Raw genomic sequence first — 20,687 nt, 5'->3', positions numbered from 1 at the left:
GCTATGCATGCAGAAGGTCCCAGTTCCACCCCCCTCCAGATAAAGTGGAGCTGTGGTGGTGGGTCTGGGAAAGCTTGAGACCCCGGGGAGCTGCTGCCAGTCAGAGTAGATAATATATACTGAGCTAAATAGACCGGTAGCCTGACTTGAGCTAAGGAGCTTCCTGTGTTTTTAGCTGGGCTACCTTGGCTGCCACTTGACCCACAACTGTCCTGTGATGAGAGTGTGTTGCGCATCGCAGCTCAGCCTTTGCCAACTTGCTGCCCTCCAGATATATTGGACTACAACTCCTGTCAGCTCCAGCAACCCTTTACCTGATCTCACTTGGGCTGGTTGGAGCTGTCATCCAAAACTCCTACAACTCTTGGAAAACACCAGGCTGGTGAACGCTGATGCAGCTGGATATTGCTGGTGCCAGATTGGCTGAGCAACTTACTTTTCTCATAGTCCCCCTTCTCCTTCTCCGTCTGGCCTCTGTTCTCCTTCTCTAATACATGAGGTCATGGGGGGGGGGAGAGAGACAGCATTTGTCAAGGGTTGAAACAGATTGCCCTGTTGTTTGATCACCTATGGTCCTTGTCACTCTGGCCTTTGTGGCTGTCAGCCAACTCAAATTCTAGGTCTCATTGTGAAGCCTACACTGAATTGTGTATGAAGGCATCACTCCTTCAGAAAAGCAGCAGTAAGTGCTAAACACCCTCTAAATAAATCTTTATGCTTTGATTGTTCTAAATTACAGATTTAGGCACATCCTAGCAGCAGATCAAAATAAGTGCATGTGTGGCAGCATGGTCACTCCTTTGCTTTCTTAGAATTCAAACTCTTAAGGTAGCCGTAAATTTACTGTAGCAGCTGGCCAGTGCTAGCAGGCTTTATGCCACATACCTCCATTCAAGAGTGGGTACTTGGAGTGCTGCTGTGTTGAGCCCTAAACAATGACAATCCGCAGTAACATTTTGCTTCCTAATGTGTTGTGTGTTGTTTGTGCCAAGTGTTTTGCAGTTATAATTAAATATGCCTGAAATGACTTCGTGTGATTTGTATTAGTAAGTGACCCTGCTCAGGCAATAGCTGAAAGTGCAGTCAGTGAGGGAGAGAGAACAAGTCAGAAACCTGCTTTTGCTGTCTCTGACAGAAGTTGCTGCCTGGTTCTGCTGGTCAGGGTGGAGTGGGTGATCTCAAAGCCCCAGTGACAGGCAATATGCTATAGGATTCTGCATCAAACTGGTGCCCTTCAGATGTTTTTGAACTGTTGACAGTCCCATCAGCCCTGGCTAGCACCGCTTTGCAGGGTTGGGGGAGGCTGGGCTATAGCCATGCCAGTTAGAGATGCCTCTTGGATCTACTTGCCAGCCAGCCGCAGAGTTTCTCTTCTCATGGTGGGTCAGAGGGATGCCCCCCCCCAAAAAAACATGAGCTGCAGGACTGTAATTTTCTCTGATTCATTTCAGCTCAGTTTGCTGCCTTTCTGAAACAAAACATGCTGGTGAGGAAATCTCTTCCTCCTGGCACCTCTTCATGCCTCTTTGGTGAGTATCTCCTCACTTTCTGCCTCTGCTGCCTCTCTTCCCTCACCCTCCTCCTCTCTCCCTCCTTGCGCTGCTTTGGCAGTGTTTGGGGGCCTCTTCTGCCTTCTCCCACTCCTCCTGTTGCTTTAGCAGGAGCTGAAGTAAAGTAGCTATAGAGGGCAGCTTCTCTTCCTACCCACCCACCCCACTTTTTTTTACATAGCTTTGAAAATTTCATTACTGCTGGAGGCAGTTTTTGCAGTGGGCCTAAACAAAACTATTTTCTGCCTGGACCGGCCCAGCTGTTCCAGCCCTGCTTTTTCCTTGGTGCTCCTGGAAGTTGCAAACTGCTACCACAAAAGGGAGATGAACAGTTGGCAGGGGAAGTTTGGGGTGTTGCAGTGAGGCTAGCTTTACCAGCTGTTCTTCAGGAGGCAGCAGGCTGCCTGCCACCTGGTCTTGGTGGGTTTTGAACTCTAGAAATTAAAGATGGCAAAGTGGGAGAGATCTGGTAGACAGATCGTGACCCATCATGGGCTACAATCCGCTAGGAATTTTTCCTTGCCCAAGCTTAATTGTGATGGAAGTGTGGCCTGATAAATGCATGGCAATGCATTTCTGGTAGGGCCTTGTGCTAATAAGGGTGGTTTTTTGAGGTGAGGGTGATTCCTTCTGGGCAGCCTTCCAAGGGCCGCATTCTACTGGTCGGCAGGGCCAGATGCAAAAGCAGGTGGAGCTATAAATGTAAATTTTACCTTTGTTTGGTAGCCTAGCTTCTACACAGACTCTCACGCCCTTCTCTTTCTTTGATCCATCTAGACAAATGAGGCATTATTACAAAGGCATATTCCAGCCAGGCAAAAACACTTGAGGTGTGAAGCAGGACCAGTTTGGGGCGTGACCCAGGGACAATTCCAAAGGCCAGGTGGAGAGGCTTGGAGAGGCACATTTGGGACATGGCCTGCCTGAGGTTTACTGCCCCTTCGCTGTCTGGTTGATCTGGAGGAGGCTGCTTGCTCCCTACCCCAGATTGCTTTGGTGGCTCTGATGTTCTGTTCCTGTAATCTGATGGTATGAACTGAATTCCACAGTGGATTTTCTGTGATGGGGGAATGCAGCAGCATCCCTGTCACGGCAGGAGACCTGATTCCCACCTAGTACAAGTGCATACAACAATATTAAACCAAAGCAACAGTAATGAAATCCAAACAAATCTCAGAGTAGAATTGTGTGTGAAAAGTACCACATACACTATGAAAATACAGTGGTGCCTCGCAAGACGAAAAGAATCCGTTCCGCAAGTCTCTTCGTCTAGCAGTTTTTTCGTCTTGCAAAGCAAGCCCATTGACGGCTTAGCGGATTAGCGCTATTAGCGGTTTAGCGGATAAGCGGCTTAGTGGTTTAGAAAAAGGGGGGGGGGGAACCCGCAGGAACTTGCAAGACATTTTCATCTTGCGAAGCAAGCCCATAGGAAATTCGTTTTGCGAAGCACCTCCAAAACGGAAAACCCTTTCGTCTAGCGAGTTTTCCGTCTTGCGGGGCATTCGTCTTGCGGGGCACCACTGTAACATTAGCTAAGTAGCCAGCTCTCGCTAATTTTGTAAAACACAGTGCTTGGTGCCAGTTTATTCAGTAAAGAATGGCTACGTTTTGACTTGGCTTTCTTCAGCAGTCTGGATACATAGAAACAGTGCCAGTTAGTTGGAACTTGCTGGGCTACCGTAACAAATGCAGGTTGTCAGTTTCCTTCCCAGCCTGCACAGAAGTTTAGTCTCAAAATGGTATCCTCATTCACCTCAGAGCAGCAGCAAAGCCAACAGAGTTCCCGTAGAATTCTTGGGGTGCCTCAGCCTGGGGACCGGCTCAGCATTCACTTTCTGCTCCATTAAATTTGGTGGCTCTGAGCTGCTGGTGAACAGAAGAGAGCAGGGGTGGCTAACCTCTAGATGTGTTTGGACTCCTATTCCCATCTGCCCCAGCCAACATCACTGATGTTTGGGGCTGGAGTCCATCAGGATCTGGAGAGCTGTAGCTTAGTCACCTCTGGAGTCCTGTGTGGAGTACTTGGTTGTTTTGGACTACTGTGAGCACACACACACACACACACACACACACACACAAATGTGATTCTCCACATTCTCAGCAAAATGTCTCGAGTGACTTTGGAGCAGAGCATGCACCAGGTTTCAAAGCAATGTGTTAACTCTTTGTCTTAGTAAACAGAAAACTGACTCCATGCTGATGGCCCTGGTGAAAGTGGCTGCTTGGCATGAATCAGGTTCATGGGTTGTTTCCTTATCCAGGACAAACAAATACTGAGCTTTACTCTCAGCTGTTCTTGGTACCGTTAGCTATCAATGCCCAACACTACAGAGCAAAAACATCGCTTATTCAATGCTGTGGCTTCTCTATCATCTCCACATTGTGGAATGATAACATATTGGGGCGAGTGGGCTTTAAGCTTGAAAAAAATCCCTGTTTGTGAGATGTTCAGAGAAGAAGATCTTCAACGTTGTTGGTTCTTGTGAATACCTCATTTGGTTCCCAGAAAGATGGGAACCAGTAATGAAGCCATCTGTCCAGTTTGCTGTTTGGTCTGACCCAGGAAGAGAGTTCTGAATTTTGCTAAAGGGGTGTGGTTTTAGGGACTTGAAACACACCACTCTTTTATCTCTAAGCCTGAGTGTTGCAGTAAGAAGGAAAAAGTACCTAGCTAGCATGAGTTGTGTGTTGAAGGCATTAGCAGAGAGAATCCGACAAGTAAACCATGTTTAAAAAGGTAAAGGGACCCCAGGTCCAGTCATGGCTGACTCTGGGGTTGCGGCGCTCATCTCACTTTATTGGCCGAGGGAGCCAGCGTACAGCTTCCGGGTCATGCGGCCAGCATGACTAAGCCGCTTCTGGTGATCCAGTGCAGCGCACGGAAATGCCGTTTACCTTCCCGCCGGAGCGGTACCTATTTATCTACTTACACTTTGACGTGCTTTTGAACTGCTAGATTGGCAGGAGCAGGGACCGAGCAACAGGAGCTCACCCCATCACGGGGATTCAAAGTAAACCATGTTTACTTGCACATAAATTATGATGAAAGCAATAAGATTAAGACCAAGTTTTAAAATTGTTTGGCTGAAGTCTTGGTGATTTCTGAATGAATTAGTTCCAAGTAAGTTTGCTTAGGATTGCAGCCCTGCTGTGGAATCTGGTACATCCGTTAGGAAAGAGCTCCTGCGTTTTGAAATGAAGTCCATCTATTTCATGAGTGCAGCTCACAATGCCTCTCCAGTAGCTGATCTCTTCTTCCTTTACCTATTGGTCCCTCCATCCATATCCTACAAGTCCTCCTTCCCTTCTCCTAGTTTGCAGCTTGAATGGCACCCCTGATTAATTTCTATTTAATGCTGATGATTGGCAGGTGAGGTGACAGCTTCAAAGAAAGAGAAGAAGGGTTCTTGTCGCCTGTGAAGCAAAATGACACTTTGCACAGGGTAGCCTGGAGGAAACTGCAGGGATGTGTGTCTGGGCACATGCACAGGTTTGTGTTGTGAGGTTTCCCCTGTACACTTAGTTTCAACAAACTGCCTTGTATTCTCTGGTTTCAGTCTCTTCAGAGCAGCAGTCAGAGGCCAGGGAGAAAGAAGATGTGCGAATGCAGCTGAAGAGGCACCAGGCCCCCAGTCCAACTCACTGCAGCAAATCTTCCAAGCGAGCCAAAATCAAGGTGACCATCGTCTCCCATGGAGAATCTGCTGACACAGGGAATGGAGCCCCCTTAGAGGCACCGCCAGAAAGTGAGTCCTGGGAACTATAGCTCACTTACAGGTGACCAGTGGTGAGGAGGGAGGGTCTAAAGGTCACAGGAGATGTGTGTCAATCACCTCAAGTGGCGTTTTGGTTGGGAGAGTGCTAGACTAGGCTGGTGGATTAATGGTTTGGTCTAGTGTATGGGACAGTGCAGAGCAAGGGCCTAAAACATGTTATTATCTGACATGCAAGGTTTAAGCCATTGTATTAGTTCCAGGGAATAATTAGCTAATATTTTTCATGAGCAGCTCTGAGTTGCAGTAGCATTATAAACAAAAGAGGAACTGCACTGTTTCCTAATGTTTCTTGGATGCAGGTGGGTTTTGAAGCTAGAGTTGGAGAATTTGTTGGGATCTAGTTATGTTAGAGTTGCTCTGTGAGCTGAACTAATAAAGCATTGCCGTGAAAGACATGGCCATCACAAAACTGAGGCCCCTTGTATGGATTTCTGCAGATTGCACTGCAAAGTGAGAGCAAGAAAGGCACAAACAGCAGCTCCAAGAAAGCCCTCAGCTAACACTGGAAGGTGTTTACAAGGCTGCCTCTTACCCTCGTCATAGTGCATGGTATCCAGGGGGCCATGGCTACTAAGTTTACAGCTGTTCCCCAGAAAATGTGATTCTGGTTGATGGGAGGCAGAAAACAGCTTTGTGGAACATGTCTAGGGCAAGTTGATTTCTAAAGGCCTTGCCAGTGGTCTGTTCAATTTTTTTAAAATATTCTTCTTTCTGATGTCCATGGCATTTGGTTTCTGAGCCAATATATTTAGCTTTTCCAAAGCTAACAGGTTGAAGTGTTTTCCACAAAATCTTCCACCTGGGAGCTCAAGATCCCCTATAGGAAAAGCTCTTTCTAGGACTGATGCTGACTTCCATTGGAAGATCCTTTGTGATTTCAGATTTCTTGGCAAAGCCAGCTTCTAGATGTGATTATTGTTTCATAACATTCTCATAGCCTGAAATATGTAGTTGATTGCAAATGATTTCCTAACCTGTAGCATGTTTGGATGCAGCAACTGTGCGGATGTGTGCATGGCTTATACAAGTATGCTGGTAAGGGGCTGGGAGTGGCCACAGCTCCCTGAAGGAGGGCACACTCTATTGCACATCTTGGTTCGCTGCCCTCACATATGAGGGAAGGACCCTGAATGGGAATGACTGTATTTGCTGATGAGCACATGAAGTAACAGCAGCAGCACATTGCTAAACGGGAACTCCTTCTAGAGTGGTCTAGTGATTTGCATGGGCGCCCAAGCTCAGTGTGAAGCAGGAGATAGGATAGCCACACTTGAAACATTTATTGGGGATAAATCAGCTAAGGCTTTTAAAATGGAAGCAAGAGTAGGCTGTCGAGCCAACCCTTCTACGAAGAGGGCTTCACATAGTTTGAGCACATCTGGACATGGAGACTTCCAAAGCTGTAAAATGTTATACTTTTGTAAATCTTCCCTTTAGTTAATTCAACAGTAGATTTATTTATTTTTACTGTACAAATTAACTAATCCCTGTTTAATCACTGGGGCATAAATTTATCAGCTTTGAAAGTCTCTGTCCCTTTTTAATTTTTTAATTATCCAAACTTTATTTCTTTTCACAGACAATAATGAAATGCAGAAGTAAACTTGAACCAAACAAGAATTCCCTCTTACCATACGTGGACAGGTGGAATGTGCAAGACAGATTTTCATTTGTATCCAAAACACTGCAATAAACGCGTGATTTTAACTTGCTTCTGTTCCTGTGTATTTTATATGAGAGATGCTTTAAGACAAGCCCTGCTATGAATGATTGGCCAGTGCTAAGAGGTAGTAAAGAAAGAAGGGTGTTTGGCATAACAGAACAAGGGAAATAAGTATAAATTAAATCAGCAGGCAGGAGTGCTGATTGCTGCTTCCAAACTAGACAGCCTGGTGCTTTGGAGGCAGTGAGGCTGTTTGGAGTCTAGAATCCAGTCCAGTTGTTACTCTGCTGTATGTGCTGAGTGAGTCACATAGTGACGTGGTATTTCTTGCATCTTTCGCGGCAGTGTCAGGCTATGGGTTATTGGAGGTTGATGCTTGGTCTTTTTCAGTCCTTCAGACATACTGCAGCAGAAACTGACTCCTCTTACTCCTTTTTTTCCTTTTGCAGTAGCCGCAGGGAAGCCTATTGCTGCAACCTTGGGAACATCCACCTTGGCTGTAAAGGAGGCGCCTGGATTGCTTGCCACCTCCAAGTGAGTATCTGCTGGCCTTCGATGCATTTAGGACCGATTCATGCATCTTTTAAGGGTAGGCTACATTTGTGAACGCAGGTGGCGCTGTGGGTTAAAGCCTCAGCGCCTAGGGCTTGCCGATCGAAAGGTCGGCAGTTCGAATCCCTGCGGCAGGGTGCGCTCCCGCTGCTCGGTCCCAGCGCCTGCCAACCTAGCAGTTCGAAAGCACCTCCGGGTGCAAGTAGATAAATAGGGACCGCTTACCAGCGGGAAGGTAAACGGCGTTTCCGTGTGCGGCTCTGGCTCTGGCTCTGGCTCTGGCCAGAGCAGCGATGTCACGCTGGCCACGTGACCCGGAAGTGTCTCCGGACAGCGCTGGCCCCTGGCCTCTTAAGTGAGATGGGCGCACAACCCCAAAGTCTGTCAAGACTGGCCCGTACGGGCAGGGGTACCTTTACCTTTTTACCTTTACATTTGTGAATGAGTTGTCACAAAGAGTTGCCTTGCTAATCTCAAATCACCAGCGTTTTCCCCATGGAAATCAGTTCACACATCCAACTCTGAGAAATGCTTCATTTATGGAATTCATTGATGCACGGTGCATTCATTCATTCATTTTAAAAATTAATCTTCCCTTCCTTTCAGAACAGTGTGTGTAATAATGATGGTCAGTTGCTCAGCAGGGGTACTGTATTACGATATGTATTTTTATATTGTAAACCACCCTGTCATCTTCGGATGAAGGGTGGTATAGAAATTTAATAAATGGTTACAATAATCTGTCCCACCCTTAGGAGGAGATTTTACACATCTGTGGAGAATGGGCCTACCAATACCATCCTGGGCCTCCTGGGACTAAACACTGTGTGCTGTGAAGAAGCAGCAGGAAGAGCCCCTTAATGCCCTTATAATGGGCTTCTCATATGCACCTGGCTGGCTAATATGGGAAATGGAGCAAATTGGACAAGACTGGTCATTGGTTGTGGTCCAGCAGGACTACCCAAATAAATAAGAAGAGCCTGCTGGATCAGACCAAAAGCCCAGCTAGTCCAGCATCCTGTTCTCACAGTGGCCAACTAGATTGGGAAACCTGCAAGCAGGATCCAAGCACAAGAGCCGTCTCCCCTCCTGTGGGTTCCAGAAACTGGTATTTAGACAGTGGAGGCAGAGCAGAGCCATCATGGCTGGTAGCCATGGATAGCCTTCTCCTCCATGAATTTGTCTAATCCTCTTTTAATGCCATCTAGGTTGGTGGCCATGATTGCCTCCGGTGGGAGGGAGTTCCATAGTCGATAACTATGCACTGTGTGGAAAAGGGCTTTCTTTTATCTGTCCTGAATCTTCCACGGTTCAGCTTCACTGGATGCACGCTACTGCTAGTGTTACACGAGAGGGAGAAAAACTTCTTAAAGTTTATTCACTTCATTCTTTAAGTGCATGTAAGTGTGAAGTGGCCTACAGTCAGCATGGCACAGAAGAAACTATGCAAGCCAAGCTACCATGTGCTGCAAGCACTGGCGCAGACGCACCCCAGAAAGTGCACCTGCAGAGCAAGTGGCTCCAGGGGAGCCAAACAATGCCTTTGGAGGAAAAGCAAATCTCATTTGTGGCTGAGCAATTCCTCTTACCCCATGCCAAGATCTGTGTGCAGTGTGTGTGTGTGCTTAATAATTTAACTGCTTTTCCTTTTTTCCTCCCCCTCCCAGGCCAAGTTCTGCTGCAGACAGCCCCTCTATCAGTCCCACCCCCTTGGCCACGATCCCTAGCAGCACAGCCCCAAGTGCTTTCCATGCTCTGCAGAACAGGCTGGTGGCAAGTGGCGCACATTGTATGCAGGCCCAGCCGAGCAACGCTGTCCAAGGTAACTTCTGACTCTCTCTTTCTGTGAAAAGGCAAGATTACCCCCACCAGGCCTCTGAAAGCAACCGTTGCCTCTGGCCTGCATCTGAGAATGCCTTTAGTGCTTGTGCACTCTGGCATCAAGGTAGATTGAGAAGACCTCATTTTTTGAATATTTTTATTTTTATTAAATTTGCCACTCTGAAGGCCTTCGGCAAACAGTGCTTCCAGGGTGGCTAACAATGAAAGGTTTAAAAGCAAATAATTAAACAAACAATGTAAACCATCAATTGAAAATCAAAACCAGGATAGCAGGTAAGACATGATCAATAATGGAATAAGTAAGGATGAGTTAATACAAAAAACTTCACAGTGCTTATTTAAAAGCCTTTTCCACCTAGCACCACTCCAAAAAGACAGTGGTGTTGATGCCAGGCTCTTGGGGAAATATACCCTGTGGGTTTAGCCTGCAATGGCCGATAAAATCCAGACACCAGTTATCAGTCCAACAGGACATTTATTTTGGCCTTATAAGGCCAGTGAGACACAACCTCAGCTGGCAAGTAGTTGAGGGGTGACACCCCAGATATAAAAAAAAGCACTAGCATTTATGCTCTTACAAGCAATATATATAACATATATATAACATATATAATATATTGTTATATATTCCATATATAACAATAGTTTCTTCTTGTTTCTAATGCTTTAATCACAAGGCATACCAACTTCCTTATCTTTCTCTCCTTACTTTGTCCTCAGCAGTAGCTCCTTTGTGAATGTTGTTCCGTCCTTCTCTCATGGTTCTCTTGCGAACACAACCTTCACATTGCAGCCTTCACCTGCTCAATGCTTCTTCTTTTTATTCTCCTTCCATAAGGCACGCCTCTCTGGCACAGAGCTGCTGGGTGACATGAGTAGGGAGCCTCCTCTTGCATTTCACAGAGGCTTGGGGTGGCTTCAGATGTGCAGTCCAGGCCTGTCAGCTGAATGGGGAGAGAAGTGTGCATCTGGCTGGCTACCCTGGGTTGTTAGCGCCAAAGCTGTTCTTGAGTTGTCTGACGGGATCAGATTGTTGGTTCAGACAGCAAATTTGTTTCTTGAAGCACAGAATGAATAACCCTCTTGCTTCTCTTTTGTTTATCTCCAGGGGCAGCTTCTGCCAGCAGCCTCCTTCAAGGCTTGAGCTTCAGCCTGCAGGACATTGGCACAAAGCCAGCCGCTCTCCCAACAAGTGTTGCTGCTGCTGCTGCTGCTGCAGGGCCTTTGGCTCAGGTAGGTCCGTGTGAGCAACCTGTGGGGTCCCTGGTCAACCAGTGGGCCAAAGGTCTCAAACATTAATCCCCAGCTGTTGTTGGGCTACAACTCCCATCATACCTAGTTATGGATGTGGGCAGCGCTGTGGTCTAAACCACCAAACCTCTTGGGCTTGCCAATCGTAAGGTTGGTGATTCGAATCCCCGCGACGGAGTGAGCTCCCGTTGCTTTGTCCCGGCTCCTGCCAACCTAGCAGTTCGAAAGCATACCAGCATGAGTAGATAAATAGGTACCACTGTTATGGGAAGGTAAATGGTGTTTCCATGCACTCTGGCACTTGTCATGGTGTTCCGTGCACCAGAACCAGTGTAGTCATGCTGGCCATATGACCCAGAAAAGCTGTCTACAGACAAATGCCGGCTCCCTCACATGAAAGTGGAGATGAACACCATACCCCCTAGTCGGATTCGACTGGACTTAACCATCCAGGGGTCCTTTACCTTACCTAGCTAGCAGGACTAGTGGTCAGGGATGGTGGGAGTTGTAGTCCAACAACAGCTGGGGATCCAAGTTTGAGAAACCTGGTTAACCCCTTAGATATCTTAGCATGAAGCAGGGAAAAGGGAGGAGCCTCCTGCTCAGCGATGTATCATTCTTATAACCTGTTCCTCTTTTTCCACCTTGCAGACCTCAGCGCTGAAGACCTCAGCCCCACTCCAGAACCTGAGCGCCATCACCACAAGTACAGGCACCATCGTCCGCACCATCCCAGTTGCCACAAGCTTGGCATCTCTTGGAGGCTCAGCAAGCGGGAAGCCCACCACTATTCACCAGCTGCTTACTAATGGGGGGCTAGCAAAACTTGCAAGCAGCCTTCCTGGCTTGGCTCACATCTCTGGTCAGGGGACAGGTAAGAGTCCAGCTGTAATGGCAGAATAGGGAATAATTATGTTCTGTGGTGACTAGTGTCATTTTTCCTTGGATTACGGCTTTGCCAGTGGGTATGCTGAGGTCACTGTGGCAATACTGATGAGGGAGCGAGTTGATTGGGGCAGAAACACCCAACTACAACAGGCATGGAGCCAGAATGCTATAGTATTCCTTCATTCAGAAACTTGCATTGGCGTGAATCAGAATTCAGTAGCAAAAACAATAAATGTATGAATAGGGTCAGTGACTTTTTCCCTCCATTTCCACCAGGCTTAAAAGCTCCAACCACCATCACAGTGACTCTGCGAGGACAGGCCAGCCGAGTCACGACCCTCAGCCAGGCAGCCATGGGAAGCATCCAGCCCCAGCTGGAAGAGCAGCAGCAACAGCTGCTGCTACGGTCCCCACCACCTCCACCCCAGGTAATTCTGCCTGCTGGAGCTCTAGCATTCAGGTGAGGTACATTAGGGACAGAAGAGTCAAAGAACTGTCTCCAAGCCTTGACCTGGGCACTCGGCCTTCTCCTCTTCTCTCTTGCTCTAAGGGTTTTCCAGCCAGCCTTTGGCTGTCTTATGGGCTTAGTAGCAGCAGCTGCCTCCAAGCTAAGCTTTGTCACCTTTGTTTACCACAGGACCCACCTAGCTGGTTTTGCCTCCTCTGGCAAATCCCCCTTAGCCCTTCTATCATTACGGAGGACATGGTGTTTCGTCCTCTTTGCCATTGTTTATTTTTGTGACTTTGAGTTATCTTGGTTAAACCTAAAGGGAGGTCCATCTGGTCCAAGAGATCTCTTTGGGAAGCCTAAGAGCAGGACATGAGCGCAATAGCCCTCTCCCAACATGTGTCCCCCAACAGATGGTGTTTAGAAGCACACACTTTCTGTGATACTCCCTGTGATGAGTAGTCATTGAGAGCCTCATCCTCCATGAATCTGTGTGCTGGCTGGGGTTGAGGAGAGTTGTAGCCCAAAAGATCTGGAGGACACCAGGTTGGCAAAATCTGGCTAAACCAGATGGTAAGTGACATAAAGGTAAAGGACCCCTGACAGTTAAGTCCAGTCGCGAATGACTCTGGTTGTGGCGCTCATCTCGCTTTACATGCCGAGGGAGCTGGCGTCTGTCCGCTCCACAGGCTGTTTTTCCAGGTCATGTGGCCATGACTAAGCCGCTTCTGGTGCAGTGGAACACCGACACCAGAGCAGCACACAGTAACACCGTTTACCTTCCTGCCGGAGCAGTACCTGTTAATCTACTTGCACTTTTTGGCGTGCTTTTGAACTGCTAGGTTGGCAGGAGCTGGGACCCAGCAACTGGAGCTCACCCCATTGCGGGGATTTGAACTGCCGACCTTTTGATTCGCAAGCCCAAGGCTCAGTGGTTTAGACCACAGCTCCACCCACGTCCCATCTATTAAAAGAAAGAAGATAACATATATTACAAGAAAGAAGGTAGTATATATTTAGTTTGTAATGGAACCCACTTCATGCACTTTCTACTCTGTTTTCTCAGTCCCACCCCCATAAAGGGAGCGTCTGATTCTGAGCTTGTGGAAAGTGTCATGTCAGATATTTGGGATGGACTTGTGGTATGAATCCAAAGCCTGCTTTTGCTTAAATGCTGAAGAAGTGTCTGGGGACTTACTGGTGCATATTTAAAGATCTATTGAGTCAGCCTGGTCAAAAGGTCCGGTGTGCATCCTATACCTACATCTCCGGGAATCAGAAATACACAAGTTGGAACTGCAGCACAATGTTAAAAGGGCACCCCTACACCCTAAGTAGCACTACTAAGGCTTGCAAACAGTCTTAAGAAGCGTATGCTTGGGAAACGTTTGTTTGCTATGCACTTCTACAGCATTCAAGCAAGGTTTTCCCTTCTAATAATGAACATTTTGGCATAATTCTATGTACATGTCACACAACATTTTTATAGCAGTATAGGTGGTTCTTTCTCATAACTTTTGGTATTTGGTTCTTTCCATTTTCTTACTCACACTTCTGAGTTGCTTACGGCCAGAAATGTCATTTCGTTGCCCTCCATTTCTCTTCTTTTTCTGTGTTTATATTTTTCAGATTGCAGATAGTGCAGTTGGAAACTTCACCGGTGCAGCTTCCAGCTCCACTCCTTCCAGCAAGTTGTTGCCTCAGGGGGAACTTGGCAAAGCCAAGGCTGGCATAGAGATGCCTCCTGCTGAACCAACATCTCAACCAACCTCGGCGGCGCCACCAGCACTATCTGTAGGTGAGAAATGGTGGCATCTGAGCAACGTCTAGAAATCCAGCTGCGGGGGTACATCATGTAGCAGGTCATTGCTTTTAGTAGTCATTGGTGAACAGCTGTCCTCTTTTTAGGCAGATAGCCGCTGATGTTCATTTCAACTGAATATGAAACAATCCAAATAGCTAGGTTGCTCATGTGCTCAGCCTAGTTTCTTTTATTCATTTAAAACAGAATGCCTGTCATTAGGCTAGGCCAGGGGTCTGCAACCCGTGGCTCCGGAGCCGCATGTGGCTCTTTTACACCTTTGCCGCGGCTCCGGGGCGGATACTAGTGAGGGGAGGAGGCGCATTGTGCGCCCTGACACTCCCCACTGTGGCGAGTGCTGTACTGGCTGTGACATCGCATGGGGGCAGTGCGTGCGTTAGTCACGCACCGTCCCGACGTCACCTTCCCGCCTGCCCACCCGCTACATTGTAAGGGGCATGTACACTGGTCACTGCATTGAAAGGGGGCATGTACGCTGGTCACTGTTTTGAAGGGGAGTGAAGAACACACACACACAAAAAGGTAACTTGTTAATTTAACGTTTATTTCTATGAGGAGGAGTAATTCTGATGGGTCAAACAAAGAAATAATAAAAAAGTGACAAAAAAGTTATTTTTATAATGACGAGTTTTGCGGCTCCCAGTTTTTTTTTCCTTCGGAAATGGGTCCAAGTGACTCTTTTTGTCTTAAAGGTTGCAGACCCCTGGGCTAGGCAGAAGGAACGCCCATATACTGCATGGAACAGAGGGTCCAAAACCTTTTTGAGACAGTACCCCTTTGGTTCCACGAATTTCCTGCAGCTTTCCTGGCAGTTTTTTTCCCCACCACTTACATTTCTGGGTACCTTCTCAGTACCTAGAAAATAACCTTCTAGAGTCTGCAAAAGCAAATTAGATTTTTATGTGAATCCCTAGTATTTACAATCTACTCTTTTCCCAAGGCACAATTTTAGAAAGGTGGGAAATTATATGGGAGAGAATGCTACCACTTTCATGTTTACCCAGCCCATTGCACCATTTGGGGGTTCCCCTGAATGTTATTGAGAATACTGTCTTCTAAAAATTATCAGAAGCGTCTGTATGTTGCTAGAGAGCATAGTGGCCTTGGCTGTCTCACTGATTTGAATGTCACTGATTGTGGTCAGTCTGACATTGAGTGCAACAGGATAGAGTGATAATGGATCTCTCCTGAAATTGTGTCTGTGCAGGTGGTGCCTGGTAAATGACACCCTGGTGCTTGATTGTAGAGATGTTTAATTACCTGGGCACCAACTGAGACTCCTTTCTTGTCCCTCTTCCTGCATAGTAACCACCACAAGCCCCATGAAGACGCTGTATGTGATGTCAGATGCCAAACTGTCTGCCCTCACAAAATCTGTCATGGCAGAGGCCGCTTCCGTCTCTGTGAAGCCCACAGCAGTCCAAACTGCCGTTGCTTCCTCCAGCTCCTCCTCAGCCCCCGTGGGAGCTGTGACCTTCGCCACCTCCACCCCAGCTAGCACACCCTGCAGCCTTGTGCATTCCAAAGTGGGACCTGTGTTGCAGACGACATCCAAGACGGTGATACTGACTTCTACACTAACAGCCATGAAGGGTGACCGAGCCCTAGGACAGAGGGTGGAGAAGGTGAATCTGACCAAAGGTCATGCGCTTGGGACTGTGGAGACCCTGGGCAGGGTGCCTTCTGTCATGGACGACAGCAGTACCATCATCCACACCAGGGAGAGTCTTGCAAACAGACACTTGCTTCCACAAGGCATGTTGTCCGCTGGAGCTGGCACCACACTTATCACATTGGGCAATAACTTGACCAGCTCTTCCATCATAGCCACAGCTGGGCCTGCTCTCAGCCAGAAGCCCTAGCAAGGAGGCATCACCATGGAACTGTTTGGCCTTTGCAAGGGAATCAGGGGTATTGTTCTCTCATTCCTGTCCTCCATGACAAGAGGACCCTTCATTTGTTTTGTTCCTTTGTCACTTTTAATAAACGTATCTTTTTGTGTACATAATTTTCTTTAATCATTGACTTCATTGCCTTCTAGGAGAAATGTTTAAATCTTCACAAGCATTGAATGTAGATTGCTGGGTGTTTCTAGGTAGGTTTCTTAGACCATTGCTTACCAAAACATTTTACAGATAGTGAAATGTTTTTTACCTCCCTTGTATGGGGAGCGAAACATTTTGCCTAACTGGAGATCCCTTACAGGCAGCAATTGTATTAAGAATATCAGTTCTTGATTCCTGCCCCAAGCTAATAAGTTCTAAAGTGGGGGGGGGGGATCTTCATGAGGCTATGCTGCCAGGACTCTCCAAACAGAATGGCTTTAGTGATTATGCACGGCTGAGTGGGATACCTAAAAGCAGCAGTATTGTCACGCCTTGCTGATGATTCCCACCTCCATAATGCTCAAGTGCAAAAAGCAGCATCTGAATTAAACAGATTTGCGCACTCAATCCCTTTTTTGCCACAGAACTACCTAGTTGTGTCAAAGAAAGACCTACACTAAAGAAGACAGGCCCACAACAGTAAAACAATGTGTGCACAGAGCCTCTACTACAAATACGTGCTTTTTATTCATCTTCCACAATTAGAAATGTGACATTAAACATTCTGTGGGGGTTCCTTTTCTGCAGGGGAGGGAGTCCTTGGATGTGTTCCCCCTACCACTTGTTCCACTAGCCAGGCCTATGCAAAATAAGTTACCCTCCCCACTGCAGGAAAATATCTTTTGCCAGTCTGTTCACTGACACCTCATTTGTCCGAGGATGGACAGTAGCAGCAGAAAGGCTTGGATGTGGGACTAACTTGGCAAATGAGCTCAGGGATTTGCAACCCCAACCCCACTTCTGAAAACATAAGTAGAGGTATCCCTGGTTTCTGACTCAACAAGGCAATATGCTAGTGAGCCAGATTCAAGGTTCTTGTGTTGATATGCAAAGGCCTGGCAAGTTAATGATATGAAGTATAATTTATTATCCATCTGGGGTAAAATGAACCAACTTGAAGCTAGACAAAGCCATTCTGAAGAAAACAAACAGACGGAGGCTGGCACAATTAAATCATACAAACGCTACAAACATTTCTGCCCCCAAACAGCAACCAAAGCCTTTAAATGATTTCTTTTAATGGAATGAAAAATGAGAGCTGGAATTCCTGATACAAGTGCAAACAAGTTTCCGTAACTGAAACAAACACTGGAGCATCTCCCATTTTGTTATTTGATTAATAGTGATATTACTCAGTTGGGCTCCTTATGACCAGGTATTTAATGTTACTAGGTCTTAACACACATGATCACATCAACACATCCAAACAATCTGCTATGGCTGTGAATGGCAGCTGCCAGGCTCCAACCTCCTCAGAGTGCAATATGGGAAGATCCCAGGAGTAGACTTCCCAGTTTACTTCAATGGAGATTTATTTCCACTGCACGTGACAGTGTCTGCTCAACCCTAGTGAATGGGGTAGCTTTTGATGCATACTGGTCCTTCCACACTTGCAAGGAACCGTTGGATCAAGTCAAAGACATTCATATACTAGAAATAAGCTTCGATTTAGAAGAAGTTGTTTCCTCAGAAGAAAATCCAGCCACTCTGTAAGATGATTCTCTATAGGAGTCTTTCAGTAAAATTTCAGTGGGTCAGTCAATTCTAAGCAGTCCATCCAACCTCTGAGGCCACTCTTTTCTTGGCAGGAGTTGACAGCTGATGCACGATGATTTCACAGGGAAATACAATGTATTTTGCATTATAATATAGTAGGTTAATTCCTAAGTGAATATGCTTACGGATCCTTTTTGCAGGTTATTTACCTTATCTAGTAAGTACACATGTTAACATTTCCCAACACGATCTCTGGGAATAAGCCGTAATTCTGAGCCATGCTTAAGGAAGACGTTTCCTAATGAGGAAGGGGGAAAAGAAATTGGTTACATGAGAGTACATAAAAAGGTAAGCATAAATCATTGTAAGCCAAGGTAAGGCTTTGGGTAAATGACTTGCTGCTACTGGAAGTAAGCCATGAAGGCGACTTGTTCTAGTCTGATAGGTCACAGCAGATGCATGTGAACAGTTCTCTGTAATGTGTTAAGACACCTTTGCTGCATTCTCTTGCTAACACCTAAGCAGAGATGACAAAATTAAAGATTCTGACAAGGTTGGTTACAGGAAGCTAGAGAGGTCTGGCTGAGATTTTTTTAAATGTCACTTGCATAGCTCATCTGCAGCACACAGTCATGGGGAAAAAGAAAGAGAACGTACACCCTCTTTGAATTCTGCGGTTTTACATATAAGGACATAATAACAATAATCTTAGCAGTAATAGTTACTTAATATTATTTACTTAAAATTAAGTAAATATTGCACCATGTCATGATGTAGTTTACAAAAATAAAGCCAAAATGAAAAAGCCATGTGTGAAAAACTAAGCACACCCTTACTGCTTCCAGAGGAATTAAGAAGCTAAGTAGCAGATAGCTGCTGCTAATCAAACACCCTTGTTTAATTGATCATAAGCAATTATCATCAGAAAAAGAAAATAATCAAGGTGTTGCAATGACCCAGTCAAAGTCCAGCCCTCAACCCAAATGAAATGCTGTGGAGGGACCTTAAGAGAGCTGTGCATTGACAAATGCCAGCAAACGTCAATGAACTGAAGCAACGTTATAAAGAAGAGTGGGCCCAGATTCCTCCACAACAATCTGAGCAATACAGAAAAAAATTACTTCAAGTAATTACTGCTAAAGGTTGCTCTACAAGCTATTGAATCATAAGGTATACTTAGTTTTTCACACACGGGTTCTCAATTTTGGCTTTATTTCTGTTAAATGAATCATGACACAGTGCAATATGTCATGTGCTGTTGTTCATCTGAGGTTGTATTTACCTAATTTTAAGACCTGCTAAGGAACAGGTAGTTGTTGTTATGTCCTCATATGTAAAACCAAAGAATTCAAAGAGGGTGTACTTTCCTTTTCCTATGACTGTACATCCTTTTGAGAAAATGACAGTATTAAAAAAACTTACATAGAAAAATATTCCATTTTTAAAAATCAAACTGCAAATAACTACTTACCAGCTGTCTGTGCAGGGTTTATCCCTATTCCATCTGTGGGGGGAAAGTAAATAAGTCAGTCAACACATGGAAGCATTAACCAGCAACTCCTCTCAATAACCAAAAGGAAGCTTGCTGCTGCATCACAGAAGCCTACAAACATTGGTAAGCATGAACTTCCTAGGCAGAATCAACTGGAATTTCTCCTGCATTAGTCCTATTAAAATAGATGGAACCTGCACTGGGATTAGTTTTGGACACCTGAAGTGCCTGAACATCTTGGCCACTGGCACCAGGTCTACCTCAAAGTTTCCTAAGTTATAGGGGGAAAACACTCACCATTTGTTATGATGGCACTTGTTGCTGCAGGCACTTTGAACTAGTTGAAAAGGAAATATAATACATTTTTTAAAAACATAAACATGTAAAGAAATGCAATAGCAGGTGCAATTTGGATGTTGCCAGAACCTTACTTACTTCTTCTGCAGCAAACTTCAAGACAGCAGTAAATGGTGTACTTTCAGGCACACTCAGTCTACAGAAAACCATAAATAAGATTTCCTAATTAGTTCCCCAACTAATACGAAAGAAGCATTCCAGCAGCTACAAATCTCTAGTTAGCAGCTGATTTTCACAATACATTCCCCTAAGATCTAAAAGCCGGGAGGAAGAAAGGTTGCTACTTGCTCTTCCTGCATGTCCCCCTTTTTCACTATATTTAAGGTAAAGGGCAGACCAAGCCAGTTGCACTCAAAACCTAATTCCCTAAATTGCTTGGAGAAGACAGGCCACAACAAAATAAAATATGGCATGTGGAATAATGTTGACTTATCTTACAGGACTGTTGCACGGAATACTGAGATTGCCTGCAGAGTCAAGTATGTCATAATATACGGTTAAAGGTAAAGGTACCCCTGACGACTCTGGGGTTGTGCTCTCATCTCGCTTTATTGGCCGAGGGAGCCGGTGTGCAGCTTCCGGGTCATGTGGCCAGTATGACTTACGCCGCTTCTGGCGAACCAGAGCAGCGCATGGAAACGCCGTTTACCTTTCTGCTGGAGTGGTACCTATTTATCTACTTGCACTTTGATGTGCTTTCGAACTGCTAGGTTGGCAGGAGCAGGGACCGAGCAATGGGAGCTCACCCCGTCGCGGGGATTCAAACCACCGACCTTCTGATTGGCAAGTCCAAGGCTCAGTGGTTTAACCCAGTGTTTCCCAACCTTGGGTCTCCAGCTGTTTTTGGACTACAACTCCCATCATCCCTTGCTAGCAAGACCAATGGTCAGGGATGATGGGAATTGTAGTCCAACAGCAGCTGGAGACCCAAGGTTGGGAAACACTGGTTTAACCCACAGCGCCACCCGTGCCCCTACGGTTACCCCTATATTATGATGAGCCGTCTTGGAGCGCCCTCTGGCGGTTCCCGGCAGAGGCTGACTAAACTGTAGAAAAGCCCCGCCCCTCCGCCCGCTAGAGAATGATGTGGCTCAGCGGCCCGCGCATGCGCAGCCAGGAAAGCGAGCGGCCGCTGACAGGAGGGGGGGGGGACTCACACTTTGTAAGGCAGCCGCGGGTCTGAGGTGAGCGTGACCTTAAAAGTGACCTTGGCCCTGCGAGGGGAAAAGGGAGACAGAGCGCGGTTAGCGGCGGGCGGACAGCACAGACCGAGACGGCGCAAGAAGGCGACCAGCGGACTCACATCTTCTCCTCTCAGGCAGCTCCTGACGCTCCTGCTTCCGGAACCGTGCTGCGTCACTTCCGGACGCGCCTCCCATAGAGACAAGAAAGGAGAGACGCGAACCTCATTGGAGCGAAGAGGCCACTTCCGCCTTCTGGGGGC

The 20,687-nt window shown here is 46.5% G+C and overlaps 2 protein-coding genes across 9 annotated transcripts in view; one reads left to right on the top strand and one right to left on the bottom strand.

The window, feature by feature from the left end:
- Positions 1-15,800, top strand: part of KANSL3 (KAT8 regulatory NSL complex subunit 3) — a 37,087-nt gene extending 21,287 nt beyond the window's left edge. For 4 of the 6 annotated variants that reach the window (XM_079987437.1, XM_079987435.1, XM_079987436.1 and 1 more), the window contains exons 15-23: positions 1,452-1,529; positions 5,108-5,296; positions 7,439-7,523; positions 9,209-9,363; positions 10,492-10,616; positions 11,286-11,508; positions 11,799-11,950; positions 13,600-13,768; positions 15,098-15,800. In XM_079987437.1, the coding sequence (XP_079843563.1) occupies positions 1,452-1,529; positions 5,108-5,296; positions 7,439-7,523; positions 9,209-9,363; positions 10,492-10,616; positions 11,286-11,508; positions 11,799-11,950; positions 13,600-13,768; positions 15,098-15,654 (1,733 nt within the window). In that variant the 3' untranslated portion in view covers positions 15,655-15,800. The remainder of the gene's footprint in view (positions 1-1,451; positions 1,530-5,107; positions 5,297-7,438; positions 7,524-9,208; positions 9,364-10,491; positions 10,617-11,285; positions 11,509-11,798; positions 11,951-13,599; positions 13,769-15,097) is intronic. The other 2 variants (XM_079987440.1, XM_079987439.1) reach the window with 2 other exon arrangements.
- Positions 15,801-16,341: 541 nt separating this feature from the next.
- On the bottom strand, positions 16,342-20,621 carry UFM1 (ubiquitin fold modifier 1). Of its 3 annotated transcripts, XM_079987651.1 has the most exons (7): positions 20,547-20,621; positions 20,401-20,457; positions 19,322-19,379; positions 19,184-19,223; positions 18,866-18,898; positions 17,604-17,692; positions 16,742-17,496 (listed from the first exon to the last, which is right to left on the bottom strand). In XM_079987651.1, coding segments are annotated over exons 1-6 (258 nt in total). In that variant the 5' UTR covers positions 20,549-20,621; the 3' UTR covers positions 16,742-17,496; positions 17,604-17,624. The 3 variants fall into 3 exon arrangements, with proteins under 3 accessions (XP_079843775.1, XP_079843777.1, XP_079843776.1); XM_079987649.1 differs by lacking the exon at positions 17,604-17,692 and having other exon boundaries at positions 16,342-17,496; XM_079987650.1 differs by having other exon boundaries at positions 16,742-17,692.
- Positions 20,622-20,687: the final 66 nt, after the last annotated feature.

This window comes from Podarcis cretensis (genome assembly GCF_951804945.1).
Source record: "Podarcis cretensis genome assembly, chromosome: 8".
Taxonomy (NCBI): domain Eukaryota; kingdom Metazoa; phylum Chordata; class Lepidosauria; order Squamata; family Lacertidae; genus Podarcis; species Podarcis cretensis.
This window is presented reverse-complemented; position numbering and strand designations above follow the sequence as displayed.

Bases quoted from the DNA above. Each gene is read 5' to 3' on its own strand.
- UFM1 (XM_079987649.1), bottom strand. The intron at 19,224-19,321 runs GTAAGTAAGGTT...CTTTTCAACTAG, and splicing joins TGAAGTTTGCTGCAGAAGAA to TTCAAAGTGCCTGCAGCAAC. The intron at 17,497-18,865 runs GTAAGTAGTTAT...ATCGTGCATCAG, and splicing joins AAACCCTGCACAGACAGCTG to CTGTCAACTCCTGCCAAGAA.